Source organism: Vanellus vanellus (assembly GCF_965231255.1).
Source record: "Vanellus vanellus genome assembly, chromosome: 18".
Classification (NCBI taxonomy): domain Eukaryota; kingdom Metazoa; phylum Chordata; class Aves; order Charadriiformes; family Charadriidae; genus Vanellus; species Vanellus vanellus.
In genome coordinates, this window is record NC_138923.1 from 6,765,428 (window position 1) to 6,781,245 (window position 15,818).

Sequence of the window (15,818 nt, forward strand, 5' to 3'; positions counted from 1 at the left end):
TGGTACCTTTTAAAGGATGTGCAGAGTATCAGCATCCTGATTTCTCTTAAGATTCGCTTAAGACTTTATTTTGTGCTTTATTTTCACGTGTGCATGTTCACACAGGAGCTGCTGGTCCTTTATAGGGCTATAAAGGAGATGTGGCTGTAAAAATTCATCTTCCTAGTGTCATTAAACAACAAAAAAAGGGTATTTTCAACAGAGCTTAGCCGTTGTCAGTTAATCACTCCTGTGCGGGGCCATGTGGAAATAATTGTGTTTGGCTGGTGAAATAATCCTGATCCGTAGTAATACCATTTATAAAATGAAAGCTTCCCTTTTAAAAAACACATCTTTTCACCCTTGCAAAAGGTGACATGGCAGAAAGATGGTTTGGTTGGTCAGTGGGCCAGAGGAAGAGGCAGCTCCTCGCCGCCCCAGCCCCACACTGTCCCTCTCCAGGTCCCGGACCCACCCCATAGCGCCAGGGAACAAACGTACCGCAGCGAGCAGCCGGGGGGGGCCCTCCCGTGGGCACTGCTCCCCCCTCAGCTCGGCCCGGCTCCAAAGCGGAACACCTGGGGGCTGTCCCGGCCGGGCAGCGGCAGCAGAGGCCATTTTAACCGCCAAGTCCCCGCCAAGCCCCTTCCTCAGCCCCCCGTACCAGCCATCCCAGCGCCGCACCTGATTGGCCAAGCGCTGGCTCAATGAAAGCCTGTGATTGGCTAATCTGCATCGCTCCTTTCGCCAATGAGGAAGGGCAATGGCGCCCGCCTTTCTTTCCATTGGCTTTTCCGCTACCTGCGTCCTCCTCCTATTGGGCGTCGGCGCTAGTAGGCTATTGGCTCTGCCGCTCCCCGGGTTGGATTTTTAATTGGGTGGCTGTGGGTTGGCCGGCGCCTCACCTGCCACGCAGCGTCATTGGGCCGCCGCTCTCCGCGCCCCCGCCCTTTGGTCGCACCGCCCCTTAAGCGCGCTCCGATTGGCCGTGGTGGCCCGGCCCGGTATCCGGGTAAGATGGCCGCAGTCGGAGAGTGCTCGCTCCCCGCTCCGTGGCGGCCGGTCTCCCTCACTCACGTCGAGTATCCCGCAGGTAAAGCTCCGCTTCGCCGCCGCCCAGCCTCCCCACTGGCCGCCGCGCCGCTCCCCGCGGCGGGCCCCTCCCGCCGCTCCACGGCACCCCCGAGGGCCGGGCTGGCAGCTGCGAAATAGTGAGCCATTGAGCGGCCGCCCTGAGGCGGCGAGCCGCGCGTGCGCGCTGGGGGCGGTGGGACTCGCTGCCGGATAGTGAGCTACAGGGGGGACTCGGCGCTGCGCATGCGCCCCTGGCGAGGCGCCGTGCCTCAGGGGCTGCTGAGCCCCAGGCGGGGAAGAGGCCGGGAGGGGGGCGCCGGGGCACGGCCCTGACCCACCACCTGGGACCGGGCCTGTCCTCTCTTGTTACCCTCCCTCCCCTTGTCACCCTCCCCTCGCCGCTCTCCGCAGCCCCCAGGCATGCCTGGCCATGTGTGGCTGCCCCTGGGCCTCGAGGTGCGGGCCCCACCCACGGCGTGCCCTCCTCCCCACAGCCCCGGTGCGGTCCGGGTGTCCCCTCCCTGCTCTGCTGTTGGGTGTCTGGGGTGATGCTGGAGGTCTGGCTTGCTGTGTCAGAGGGCCAGCTCGCCCTGATGTGCCCTCCTGGTGTCCCAGGGAGCCGTGCTGTGGCAGGGCGGCCCCTGTCCCTGAGGTGGGCTTGGCTGCCAGGCAGCTTCTGTGGCTGTGCTGGGAGCGGGCACCGGCATCGTGCTTTGATCGGGCGGAGCTGTAGGAAATGCCTGGAGGGTGACAGCGACAGGGCTTCCTGCAGGGCAGCCCTTGGCAAGGTGGGTTTGGGTACGCTTTGTGGTGAGAAGCGATGGGTGCCCGCCTGCAGGATGGGCTGTTACAGCTGTGGCAGTGGTATGATCCACGAAGGTCCTGTGTCGTGTCCCTGCGGCGCTGCGTGCCAGCAGCCTGGTCCACGTTGCGGATGAATCCTTGATCTACCAGTGCGCAAGAGCAGATGGTTCTGTGTTCAGATAGTGTCTGTCTAAGCGGTGTTTCATTAGTTATTATGGTCTTTAGGAGCTCCTCTTCAGGTGCTTTGCACTGTGCTGGTTTTGGGTCAGATAGAAAAAAATATTTTTTTTTTTTTTTAGATGCTTGTTGTAATTAAAGATAATAGAAAAGCAGGGTGTGAAGTGTCAGAGTGTTAGTATTGACAATCTGGTCAAAATCTAAGTTAACGCTGTTCTCAATATTGCTAGTTCTAGCAAGTCCCTAACTTGCTATAAAGTGTTGCTGTATGTCCCGTTTCAGTAGCTAGATTTTGATTCCTAATGAAAGCTTCTCTCAGTAGTGCAATACCTAAAGTTTCTAAAGTGCTTAGGGATCTTCTGGGTTGAAAGGACCCATTTAGCCAGGAGACTTGAAATGTGACAACACTGAAAAGATCTGGTGCTGGAAATACATTACTTCTTGTTACCCCCACCCTCCCCAGTATGGCTGTTTGTGGTTTTCTGTGATACTTTATATCAAAGATTGGCATTTCCTTTTCTGTCTTGCATTTTCCATCACCTAGTACATTCTTCTGCCATCCCCATTCTCAAATATATTAATGTGACAGTTTGGGGGAGACAGGGGAATAATCTTTCTAGTAGTACTGATCTATTCATCTTTGTATCTTATCTCCTTATCTGAACCTGGCAGTGTACACAGAGAGTCCTGTGCACTATTTGTTGGATTGGTTTGGGAAATGGAAGTCATTAAAATTGCTGCACAAGGGTTATCTGTCAGATCTTAAAGACTGTGACATAATATGATTATTTTCTCTCTGCATTGAGTGCTTTTATACAGGCAAATGGAGAAGATGATTGTGTGGAGGGGTAAATCACCACTGAGATTAGACTTATGTATTGAGAGGATGAACAGTGTGTTTGTCTTGGGTAAAACGTGTGATTATGGAAGCCTATCACGTGGAGACAAAGGACTAAAACATTAAAACAGCTGGAGGTACAAAAGCTTATTAATTTATTTTGGTCTGAAAAAATAAGTTGCAGTAAGATGGTAGGTCTCATACTTTTACTTGGGTTTGGGGAAAGTGCTCTAACTTTATTTAGAGAGCTGCTTGTGTTCTGTCTGTGTACAGCTTAAGTCCAGGTCCATAAAGCTGCTAGATAATGTATATTTATAAAATAGTGATGTTGACAATATGCTCAGCACAATGGAGTTAATGTAGTCTTGTGCTGATAAAGAGGGGTCAGAATGAGAAATAGATCCTGCTTTTACCAACATAAATTATTAAGCTGTCTTGGCATGTCATACAGTGCTGTGTGGCAAACATCTTTTGCTCTTGGCTGATCCCAGAGACTGCTGGCCTGGAGTGCAGCCTGCTGAGCCACTGTGGCAACAGATTTAAGTCTTAAAATCTCATGTCTTTAAAGACTTCCAGTGCAGAACTGCTGTCATCCCAGCTTTCATCTGCCAAGCGTGATGGTCCCCCTTGCTGTGACCAGGTGAAAAGCAGTCACTGCTGATTTCTATCTGGCAGATGAAGCCCGTTATTGGGCTTCTGCTTGTAATTGTGAAGGGGAGAGGTATCTCTAGAAGGGTGGTCATCCTCCCTGTCTTTATCTAATATTTCCTTATCAATAGCGATATAGTGTAAAATGCCAAACATCCATCCTTACTGCTTGTGGGGGTGCTCAGTTCTCCAGGGCTTTCTGCCATGTCAACTTTGAGCAAGATCAAATGAGAAACAGCGGATGAACACTGTGGTAGTCAACTGCAAACTGGGGTGAGTAATGGGATCTTGGAGACCTAACTGAAATATTACCCATAGTGAATATCTGGATCAAACATAGGGAAAAGAAACTAACAAAAGCAGTGTTACTTGACAGTGTGTTGAAGTATGCTGCTGAAGAGCACAGTCTTTAAAAGGATTGTCCTGATACTGCTTTCAGAAATGTTTGGTCCTGGAGCTTTTCATATCAGCAACTGTACTTTGGTGAGACCAAGGAGTGATTTGGCATAGTGTCAAGTTGCTGGCAGGTAGGCAGGAATAATTCTTCTGTATGTCTTTCCAGTAATCAGTTGGTGATTGCATCAAGATTGTTAAGTCCTTTGATGGGTATATAAAAGCTATACTCTGAATATGTCTAATCACTCTTTGAACGCATTTCCGCTTTGGATCTCACAGTGTCTTTGGCACAAAGGTCTGTAATGTAATGTGATTGTTGTTTCTTTTCTGCTTTTAAGTCCACTGCTCAGTAATTTCATCCAACACTCTGTATCTCATTTGTAGTAAGAGGTGGCAAATGTTTGCTGTCCATTTCTCCATATCATTCATGACTTTATGGAACTGTTGTATCCTCTGTTTTCCTTTTTCAGCTGAAAATCTTGTGTTATTTGATATTTTCTGAGTGGATACTATTTCATTCTTGTTATATTTGTCCCCTTTCTATTTGCCTTTTCTGTTTACTAACCCTTTTTAGATGGTGACACCAGAATCACATAATACATTTTCGTAGTGCTGTAACGGTAACTTGTTTTGCTCTTACATATTCTTGCCTTTTTGCCTGCTGCAGAGCATTGGGTACTACACTGAAGGTATTGGCTCACACTAAGCCTGAGGGTTTCTTTGATAAGAACTAAACTAAATCCTGTCATGTTGTGTGTATAATTAGGGTTGTTTTTTCCCGTATGCATTGCTTTGCATGGGATGACTTTGTTGCAGACTTAAAACTCATCTTCAGGGACTTCCTGTCTGTAGGGTGAGTTTCACTGGAGAAACATTGAGTTCCTGGTTTGTTTGGTTTTTTTATTATTATTTGGAGAAAAGAAAAAAAACTTCCTCTCTTCAGTGCAGCTGGGATTCTTAAAACTCTGGGACTTTCTGGACCTTCTCTTCTCACGCTGGACAAATTCTTGAAGGAGAGAAACCTGGCGTGCCAAACCCTTTCTCTGCAGAATGACACACAATCTTCCTGTTTTCTCAGTTGTGATGGGTGTTTACTATAGTCAGTCATAGTTGGAGAGGCAAACGTGCAGCAGAATCAACCCATTGGTGAAAAGGCGCGTTGGAGCAAAGGTGCTGGTGTTGTGGATGTGCTTTGGCTTCAGCAGTTCTCGTTGCTATTCAGAATCAGCATGTGTTGCTCCTATAGGAATGTTTGTTCTAATAACCCTTGCTGTGATTTCTGCTTAGGGTGGTAGCTCACCAGTCAGGGCTCATTTTGTAGCTAAATAATATCTGTTGAAACAAGCTGATACTACTCAGTTGTTTGGCTTCTTTAATGCGGGGTTTTATGTTTAATCTTCCTGCAGAAGTTTCATGCCTGATGTGTACCTTTTATGCTGTAATTTAAAGCCTCCTGAAGATATTTTTACTGTCCCACAGCTTGTGATATCGGGATATGTGCAAGTAGAGGAATTGATGATCCATCATGGATATTTACACCAGTAAATGCATGTGACATGAATACACTGCATGTTGTCTGTGAAACTTGCACACATGAGTCTAGTTGAGAACATGCGACCAGCAGCAGTGCCACAAATAGATGCTTCAATAGGAAGCAGTGGTGGTGGTGGTAAAGCTAGATCTTGCGGTAGGATGTGGTTAGAGTGCTGTTGATTCACTTTTTTACGTTATATACAGATTAAGCTAATGTGATAAAGCTTGGATGTTTCCACTGAAAGAATGCTGGGTAAAATGTGGAATTGGAGCAGAAGTAGATGCTGAATGAAGGCTGAAAAAAAAAAGCGTGCTTTTGAGCTATATATAGTGTTTCACCTATTTATCTCTTGGGTGCCTAAAAATGAGGTAGTTGGGTTCTTTATTTTTGCATAATGAGCCCCAAATGATGTCCAGGGAAGGCTGGACTTGAAAAAAAGTAGAATTTAAAACAAAACAAAATTCAAGCTATCTATTAAATAGATTTTCCTTTTGCATTTTTCCAGAGGTTTTGTCTCTGTTCTTACTGGTTGGAGTAATTGCTTTAAAATTCACAAGCTTAGTAAAATGAAGAAAAATCAGTTTTTATAAAAAGGCAGGGGGAGGGACCTGCTTGCTAGATCTGACTGCGCTTCAAACCATCGGCTCTCCTGCAAGTCCCCTTTCCTGGGAATAAGTCTCTGAGTGCACTGGAGCGTGAGCATAGATAGGAGTGACACAAGTAATCACGCTCTGAGGCCCCGGGAGCGCTGTGCAGTGATCAGCGCTGGCTTTTCTCAGAGCTCACTTTGCCTTCTTCACTGGGGATTTCCAGTCATTTTGGAGCAGGTGTGGTTAGTGCAGCTCTGCCTTAAATGTACTCGCTAGATTAGCGGTGTATGATGGCATTAGTGAGTTCCTGGTGTAGCTCCCAGGGCATAGCCAAAGTGCTGCCTTCAGTCAGTACACAGCTATTTATTTGCCTCCTTCCCTAGAAAAAGTGGCCTCGGAATGTGATTCTGTTTGATTGCTGTTAGCCACAGTAATATGAAATATTATTAATGCTATCTCTGTTCTATGTTAAATGGACAGTTGAAATGTTTGGGGAGCTATTGTGTTAAGATTGTCTGAGTAGAGGACTTGGTACTCTGCCTGCAGGCAGCATCTGGGAGTGATGATTTCTGATTCTCCACCTCAGGTTCAAGTGCAGGTTGTGTGCTTGTGAAGTCTGGATGGCTTGATTTATTTGGTATGTTATCATATAACATAATAGAGGATCTTGAGTTTGGTACTGCTGATGCTATTTAAATTAGAAGACTACTTCCTTAAGTATTCTTCCACCATCTGCACAAGAAATAGAACGCTCCTGAGAAGGTAAATAATCTGGTTTGGTTTCTATTTGACAAAATTATGGCTTTTAGTCTTGAAGTGCTGAGCCTTTATGTACCATGGATTAATGAAGTAAATGATCTGAAACATGGTGATTCCTCAATTATGAGCTATCTTCAGCTGGTAACACTGGAATTGAGACACTCGGAAAGTATTCTGAAGGCTTTCAGTGTAGTTTTTATTATCTGGTGGCTTGTCTCATGAATTCCCTCATCGTTTAAGACAGGATTCATTTTGTTGACAGTTTGTGAATTATGTAAAAACAGTAAGGGGCTTGACTCTCTATTCCCAAGTAACTGATACTGTCTCTTACACCCACTTTGCATTACCATAACACATTGCTGTTCTGCTTTGTGAGCATTTGGAACCCACCTGATGCAAGGCTAACCTGCCACGTGGTGCAAGGAAAGTTTCAAATTCCATCTTCTAACACTTTTAAAGTTAAAAAAAATAGAACCTCACGTCAGTAAAAACCCTGTATTCTTGGGGGTTTTGTCTTCCAACTCTTCCTAATTTCACTGATGTTGCAAACTAAAAGTCCTGCAAGTAATCCTTGCTGGTGATGTTGCTGGTGCCCAAATCTAACCCAGCATCTGGAATTCAAGAGGGATCTGTGCACTGTACCTGATGTAACCACAACTATGAGGCAATAACATTAGCAGCATGAACTCTGTAGCAGTGCAATAACTTTTTTTTTTTTTTTTATCAGTTCCAGTATTCAGAGGCTGAGGTTAAAGTCCATTTTGCCAAATGCTGTTTTAAAATGTGGGTGCGTGGGCTGGGGAGAGTCAGTATCTTGCAGTGGAATTGATCTAGGAATGAGTCCAATGTTCAGCCTTGCAGAGGCATCCTGTTTCCTTTTGAGAGGAGGGAGGAAGGATAAATTTATGTGGGGGCTGATCCTTTTGTGTTCAGTGATGGGATGGAGATCTAGTCTCTGAGAAGCAATGTAGAAAGTACCCCGTCTCTAAAGTTGCTCACTGGGTTCATGCCACATTTTTATAGTGACTACTGTCTTTAAAGATTGTCTGGTAAATAGTTCTTGCTCTCCTGTTGTGAATTGCTAATCTTGGAGCAAAATTACTCTGAAAATTCTTTGTTTCCTCAGAATTTATGCCTACATCTTCTCTCCAAATACTTCTCTATGTGTCCTTTTTTCAGGGAACAAAAGCAAGAGAAACTTAGATCAAAATACGTAGCTACTCTTTACTGTTGTTTGCTTCCTTCTGTGTCTGTGATAGCTCAGGGTAAAGGTTTTGAGGTACCTCGGGACCTCATGAGAGGTCCCATTGCGGCTCCCCAGTTCTCCCTGGGGGATAACTAGACTGCTAGCTATTTGGGATGGAGGCCCAAAGTCACTTCTGTGTGATACAAGTGGGCTACTGGTTAAAAAGCAGAGTTTTTTCCCTTTATCTCCCGCTATGTCTAGCTATTTATTTCCTCCCCATTTTGCTAATGCTAGTGTTCGTGCAGACACATGGTGAGACAGATTAAGGAGTTGATCCAGCTGAAAACTAACCCATTTTAGTAAGGGAGTGGGAAAGGATTTGTTTGGAGAGTGTTTGCTGGTAATTGCTGGCACAGGGAGGCAATATGAATGAGGAGGAGGGAAAGACACTGCCTCTTTTGCAGCAGCCTGTGCTTATGTTGGATTAAAGTGACTCTGGGCCCACACCCATGGTCATTGTTGTAAATTGGCTGGCAGTAATCTCTGCTGAACGATGCCAAGATCCTCTCATCCCTGCTCTTGAACCTGCATGTAAGCACTGCTGTCTTCCTTGCCTCGGCTCCTCTTGGAGCCAGCAGTAGCAGTAGTCAGTCTGCATAATGGAGGCTTGCTGCAGTACTGAGTTTGCCCCTCTGCTCTCAGTGATTCAGGGCACCAACTGACCCATGCTCTGGTGGCAGACAAGTACCTGTGAAGTTCAAACTGATTTATTTCTCTTGTTTGTCTCCCTAGGTGATTTCTCTGGTCAGCTTTTAGCTTATTTGAGTCTTGGTCCAATATTCATTATTGTTGGCTTTGTAACACTCATCATATTCAAGAGAGAGCTTCACACGGTGAGTCCTTCTCTCCCTTCCCAGCTTCTCCGTATGACCAAAGTATTTTCCTTTGTCGCCTGATGCTCCTGTATTCACACTTCTTTTTCTCTCTTTAAAGAGCAAGCTTGGGTAAGGTGATCCTCCTGTCAAAGAACAGCAGGAGACACTTATCACCTGTACCAGGTTAAAAGACTGCTTAGCCTTTGCTGACTTTTCTGTCACTCTGTGCTTCCTTTTTTGAATTACCTGTCCAAAACCATCGAGGGAAGTGCCTGAGGAACTAAAGAGTGGTGTTGCAGAGTGGGGACACTCCCAATATCCAGTAGGATCATAGCACTAGTAGATTCCTGCAAGATAGGCAGCGTATGCAGGAGATGGTGTCTGTAACTCAGTAGAGTGTGCTTCCTTTGAACTACTGAGGCAGACAAAGGGGATACAAAATAAAACCTACAGATTCTCAAGGGAGTGTTTCTGTTTGGAAGGGTTACTTCCCAGTTGTGAATTGAATACCAGGGACAGAAGAGACTTCTGTTCTGTTGTATCCTTCTGTTATTTGGAGTTCTGTCCAAATAACCAGCAAGGATTTTTTTGTAATACATAATGCTTTCTGTCTGCTCTGACAGGTAGTTGGGAATCAGTGTCATGGATAAATTCCCTTTTGGAGGTATAAACCTCTCGTAACATTTGCCCTCAGTAAACAGCTAAAATAAGGGACAGTGAAACAATTTTGGCAGCAGATTTCTAATATAGGGCCATGGTATCATGGGAACCAGTGGCTCAAGGTACCTGGGAATGAGAGTTCTCGGTTATTAAGCTGATGCTAGCTAGGAGAGGCATCTGTTAAGTTTTGGCAACCCAAAGGCTTCTTGTTGACCCAAAAGAGAGAATAAGCTAGAGAATGTGCTGCTGCACAATTTCATAGGTTTTTGAATACAGGGGCTTGTTAGGTGTTGGTAATGAGAGACAAGTGTTGATGTTGATTCCCAGTTTTTTATGTGGGAAGTCACCATTGAGCTGGAGAGAGACTCTGGCTGACTTGCAGTAGCCTGACCTGTAGCTCGGGACAGAGAGTGAAAAATTGCTTCATCATCTGGAATGGGACTGAGTGTTAAGGAGGCAGAGTATCGTCACCAGCTGGGAATTCAATCAGAGCGGCAGGGCTAATTTAGGGTAGGTGTATGGACTATGGAATTAAAGAGTAAAAATAAATGCTACCAGTTCAGAATGTGACTTCATTTTAGACCGAAGACAGTGACTTCAAGATGAAAATATTCATAGACAGAAAAGCCAGAAAGCCTAAAAAGTCACCTTATTAAAGCTATTTACCCAAATAACAGTGTGTGCACTCCCCCTGTTGGTCGTTGGGGAAAGACAATCCCTTAAAACCTGCCCTGTTTAAAAAATGTCACTTTTTACACTTGCTGGTGGAAGTATGCTAACAGAACTGCTATACAGTGTCATTTTTTGTCTCTTTCTGTATATCATCTGTTGAAAAGATGCATGTACACAATGTGTTGCCAAATACACAAAGTGGGCGGGAAAATAAATGCTTTTCTTCCTCAGCGAGATAATTTTGAAGCCATTGTTTTTAAATCTAGTAGTCAAAAAAGAAAACTAGAAAATATGGTTTGGGGTTTGGTCAACAGAGAGGGACTGGTAAGTAGATGGATCTTTTAGATAGGATGACACAATTGTCTTGCCTTCACAGATCTCATTCTTGGGAGGGCTGGCATTCAACGAGGGAGTGAACTGGTTAATAAAAAATGTAATCCGGGAGCCTCGGCCCTGTGAAGGTATGGTATGGCCCATTGGTGTCATGGTGTCAGTTGAGTTTTGAGTGGAATGCTAACTGTGGGGGGTTCGAGGGTATTTTCCCCTTTGCCTCATGTTGGCTTTGGATGTTTGGGCTTAAGAAGTCTGGCAGAGCCATCTGAGCTGAGACGTGTCCTGTGAACTCATGTGTACATACTCCAGCAGAGTGGTCTGGCTTAACATCGGGAGCGTTCCAGCTGCTATGTACAGAGTAGACCTTGACCATACTCTTTCTTCTTCTCTTCCCAGAAGCCCATTCAACAGTGACCACAAAATATGGGATGCCGTCCAGCCACTCCCAATTCATGTGGTTTTTCTCTGTCTATTCCTTTCTGTTCCTTTATTTAAGGTAAAAATTCAATGTCAGGTTTTGGCTGTTAATATGTTGAAACACCTGAAATAGATGGCTCCCTTGCTGCATGCCACTTCAGTGGCATAATGGAATTAAATCTAAGGAACTGCACAATTTACTGTGGCTAGGGTGGATGAAGCATGTCTATCTCAATCTGAATGTAGGACTGTAGTTACCATTGCTGAAAACTGAAGGGTATGGGTGGGCCTCCTATGCCTGTCTGGGTACAGGTTTCCTCATTTGCTTTTTCTAAGCTGTGATGATCCACCAGTGTGAGGGAAGAGGGGGGGAACAGGGATGAGGAAAGAAGAGCTGCTTTCTCATGTGTCTACTCAGTTTTGTCAGTGGGGTTGTCTGCAATCTTTTAGGTAATACCTGGTGCCCACTTGCATGACCTTTTAGTTCATCTCCCTTACCAAGTACTGGTTTTACATGCTGTGCTGTGCTTTTCTGAAGTTCTTGCTGGGGCATGGCTCTGTCTTGTGGCTCCACATGCGGAGGAAGACAAAACTCACAGTTCCTCCTAGCTTTTTTGGACAGTGGAGGGACTCTGGTGTCTTGGCTCCCTGTTGCATATGCTCAGCATGTGCCTTTCACATCAGTTGCAGCAATTGTGAGCGTTCTGCTTTCCATCACAGCAATCCCTGTTAACAGTTGGAGAGAGAGAAGTGTGGCTTTCTGGCTTCTCTTTAACTGCTGCCAGTGGGACAGATTGCTGCTGGGATGGTATCGAGCTGCCCATGACCCCACTGGAGTAGAGCTTTCCTAGGGTTTCAGAGATAGTGAGAACAGAGATAAGGACTGCCCAGCTCCCTGCCACTGTGCTAATGGCTCTCCATCTCTTTCAGAATGCACCAAACAAACAATGCGAGGTTTCTGGATTTACTATGGCGACATGTGCTGTCCATCTGCCTCGTCACAGTGGCTTTGCTAGTCTCATATAGTAGGTATGGAGCAATTGTTTGTCTTATGCTCTCATACAGTCCTGTGGCCTTTAACAGCCAGCAGACCTGTCATTCGTTATCCTGCATTTCTGATCTAATTCTCGACGACTGCATTGTACAAGTTGGAGCTTTGCAGAAGTTGCTGTGTTGTCATGAGACCCTTCAAATAAGCAAAGGTGCTACATGTGTGGTGCTTCACAGAAGCACTTATAAAACCCAGTATCAGCTGAGCTTGTACCAGTTCCCCACGGGCTCCATCACCATGCTCTAGCCTCACTGCCGCACCCTCTTCCAGCACTAACCATGAAAGCGTTGCACCATGCCTTGGCACACCAGCATCTGCAGCATGTGGATTGCTACAGTTGATCAATCTGATTGTTTTGCTTGTACATTAGTCAATAAGCACATTTATAGCTCTTTGACTCGCAAGAGTTAGTTGTATTAAGATGAATAAAGAAAACAAAACTTTGATAATGATTTTTTTCTCTTTATTAGATCTAAAAAAAGCCTATATATACACGCATATAAAATGAGCTCCAGTGACTGGAAACCAGACAAATTCAGGGTAGAAATAAGGCCATGTTTTCCACAGGAAAGTAATTACTTGTTGACACAGTTGACTGTGCACTAGAGCTGATTCCTTATTCCTGGTTATTTTTAAAATTCTGACAGGACAATTTCATAAGAGATATATGGTCTAATTCAAATAAAAATTAATTTGAGGAAATCCAGTGGCCTGTGCTAGGCAGAGGGTCAGATAAGATGATCTTAATGGCTTTATGATATATGGGTGAAAAGAATTTTGAATGTGACTCATGTAGCTTGTGTGCATGGATAACTTAACAGGCCATTAATACAGCTTTCTGAATGGCTGCAATCACCATAAGCACACTGGTAGTGCAGCCTTCGTGCTGTCACATTTCAGAGCAGCAAAATCATAACAAAAATGCTGTCTATGTTCTTAAAAGCCTTTAAGCCCCAACTTTGGTGGCTTGGAGGGCAGTTGTCCTATTCCTGGCTTTGGAAAAGTCTCTTGTGGGAGCCAACAGTAATAGTTCCTCAGCTAATCCAAAGACCTATGAAGAAGAATGTGGAGGGTAATTGAGTTAAGACCAAACTAGAAGCACTCTGAGCCGAAACTGCTGTAGCAAGGAAGACAGTTTTCCCAAGGTTTTTCCATACTTTTTTTTTTTGCCAGCTTTTAATGAAAAAAGTAAGATATCTACATTTAACATCTGGAGGATAATTTGCTCAGAATATTTGAGGGTCCAGTGAAACATCTGCCCTTGAGTCATGCATCCTCTTGTTTCAAAGCCTGTCTGGTGACTCTTCTCTTCCACTGCAGGGTTTATTTGCTTTACCACACCTGGAGCCAAGTCTTATATGGAGGTGTGGCAGGAAGCATTATGGCCATAGCCTGGTTTGCCTTCACACAAGAGATATTAACTCCTCTCTTTCCAAGGATAGCTGCATGGTAAGTCCTTTTAGTCTATGGAGGTTTTATTTCTGCAAGTCTGCATTCTGTGGGTTGCTATTTTGCTCATTAACTGAGTCCCTTGCAATGAGCTGGTGTAGTAGAATTGCCTGGCAAAAGAAAATTTTCCTAATCAACCAGTGTAAAAATTGTACCATGCATCTGAAGCAAAACAAATATAAAAATACTTCAGTCTCCAAAATTTTAGTTGTGGCTGTGCAAGCCCTGACTGTAAATGGGCTGCTCAAACTTCTGTGAACCATCTAAGTTACAGGTGTCAGAAATGAGAATTCCTGGGTTCTGTTCCAGTTTTGCATAATGACTCTTGTGTAACCTACTTGTTCCTCTGTGTTTTCTTGTGCATGCACGTACAAAGGACTATATATTCTTGCCTGATATGGGTTGGGGAGAGAGGATTTTTAAGCAACTGTTATGTTTGTAAAGCCCTAGTAAAGTTGTGAGGTGTGGGAGAATGCTGGAGAAGCTTTTCAAGCAGAACAGACCTTTATAATGAACATCTGATGACCTAGTGAAATTGCAAAGGCATTTAAATGTAATATAGTCTGGAAACATTTATAAGGAAAGAAAAAAACAAGAGGTTGTTGTTTTTTTTTTTTTATTAAATTTAAGGAGCTTCTTTCCCAGACTGAAGGGTAATAGAATAATAATGTTAAATCTGGAGCAGTTTTTGTGCTATTTTATTTTGATCAAAATTTTGATGGAGAAAAAGTCTAATTATTTCCTCTTTTCCACCACCTTGTCCATTTCCAGGCCAATTTCAGAGTTCTTTTTAATCCGGGATACCAGCCTCATTCCTAACATCCTGTGGTTTGAATACACAGTCACGAGAGCAGAGGCAAGGTAAGTGATCTTGGGGGGTGGAGGAGCTGTAGCTGGTTTTACTTATCAGATGTAGTTATTATTTTCTAGTGTGTAGATAGCTGCTGTGGGTAAAATAGTGCAGACTAAAGAAATACCTAGTTGTGGGTTAACTACTGCGTCTGGAAGGTGAGTCTGTTGGGGAGTGTTTGGGATTAAAGACTGTTTCATTTAAATAGTCAGTATTTCAGCTCCCTAGCCCGTGCTCTTTGCAAGCAATTGTTTATAATCTTGCATCCACATGTGAGCTTGTGCACACTTAAGACGTGGTGGATGTTCTGGGACTGTAAAAAGTAGGACGGACTGATCTCCCTGTAGAGTATGGTGGGGGCAGCTTTATTGTTGTGTGGAGCTAAGCAGATCTTTGCTTTAATCCTCCTAGCTTTTGCCCCCTGGTTTGCCGCAATACCCTGCAATGGGGCTGGGGCCCCCTCTCTCACCCTACCCTCTGTGTTGCCATTGCAGAAACAGACAGCGCAAGCTGGGTACGAAGCTCCAGTGACTTGGGAAGTGTGGGGACCAGAGTGCACGTTTTAATGGAGACAGACAAGAGCAGAGACCTGGGAGCAGCAAGGAGCCTTTTAACAGACGGACCAAAGGAACAGGCAGGGACCATACCCAAAACCTGAAAGCCTTTGCTCTGCTTTAGCAGCTAGCTGGATGCTCCCTGATGCATGTGGGACCGTGCAGGAGTACAAACTCATTTTCAACACAGATGCACACTGCCGGTTGGAATGTACCATCATGTCTACGTCAGGGGAGGGGGGAGAAAATGCCTGGTGTCATGTTCGGGGGAGGGAAAACCAAAAACAAATCCTTTCTGTGACTTTTCTTTTTTTTCAGCATGAAATATACACACTATTTATTTATTTTTTTAAATGGAACTATTGTTTTTGGGGTGGGTGAGGCATTGATTGTTTGTATTGTTTTTGCTTTTTGTTTGGGTTTTTCTCTTTGGAAGAAGATGACAAAACTAATCTCAAGTTGATCATGCTCACTTAGGGCTTTTAATTTCTAAAAACTTCTTAGGAGGGAGGGGAACTAGGATGGGGTGACCTAGGCAGAAAGGGAGAGGAAGGCTTCCTTTCCTTTCTGCAATCAGTTTGGGGAGATCAAAATCCATTCCAACTGCACTTTGTACAGATGGAAAGAAAGACTAAAGATCTGATTTTTAACACTAGTGATGGTTCTGCAGGGAAGCCTGCATGGATACCATTAAGGGGAGTGTGTGTGTAAATCAAAGGAAAAACTGAAATATACTGACTATTTTTTTTTCCACTGCTGCTCCTGTTGTGTAATTAGCAAGAGTGTCTTTCTCAGAATCTCTTCTAAGTGGCAAGATTATCATACGTATCTTATGTTTATTCCATCTCTTCCTTTATACTTTTATTACCTCAGGGTTGCTGTGATCTGTACAGCTTCTGTTGTACTGAGTGTGCTACTGATGGCACTAGAAAGCCTATGGGTTAGAAGCAGTGCTGTGCTCCAGTAAGAGTC

General features: G+C 44.6%; 1 protein-coding gene across 1 annotated transcript; it reads left to right on the forward strand.

Annotated features, from left to right (window-relative positions):
* Nucleotides 1-996: 996 nt before the first annotated feature.
* On the forward strand, nucleotides 997-15,662 carry DOLPP1 (dolichyldiphosphatase 1; the record flags this gene model as incomplete). The annotated part of the gene is made up of 8 exons (XM_082492468.1): nucleotides 997-1,072; nucleotides 8,778-8,878; nucleotides 10,569-10,653; nucleotides 10,922-11,021; nucleotides 11,873-11,971; nucleotides 13,314-13,442; nucleotides 14,214-14,303; nucleotides 14,787-15,662. 8 exons carry the CDS (start codon nucleotides 997-999, stop codon nucleotides 14,821-14,823), a joined length of 717 nt encoding a protein of 238 aa, XP_082348594.1. The 3' UTR covers nucleotides 14,824-15,662.
* Between the last annotated feature and the right edge of the window lie 156 nt (nucleotides 15,663-15,818).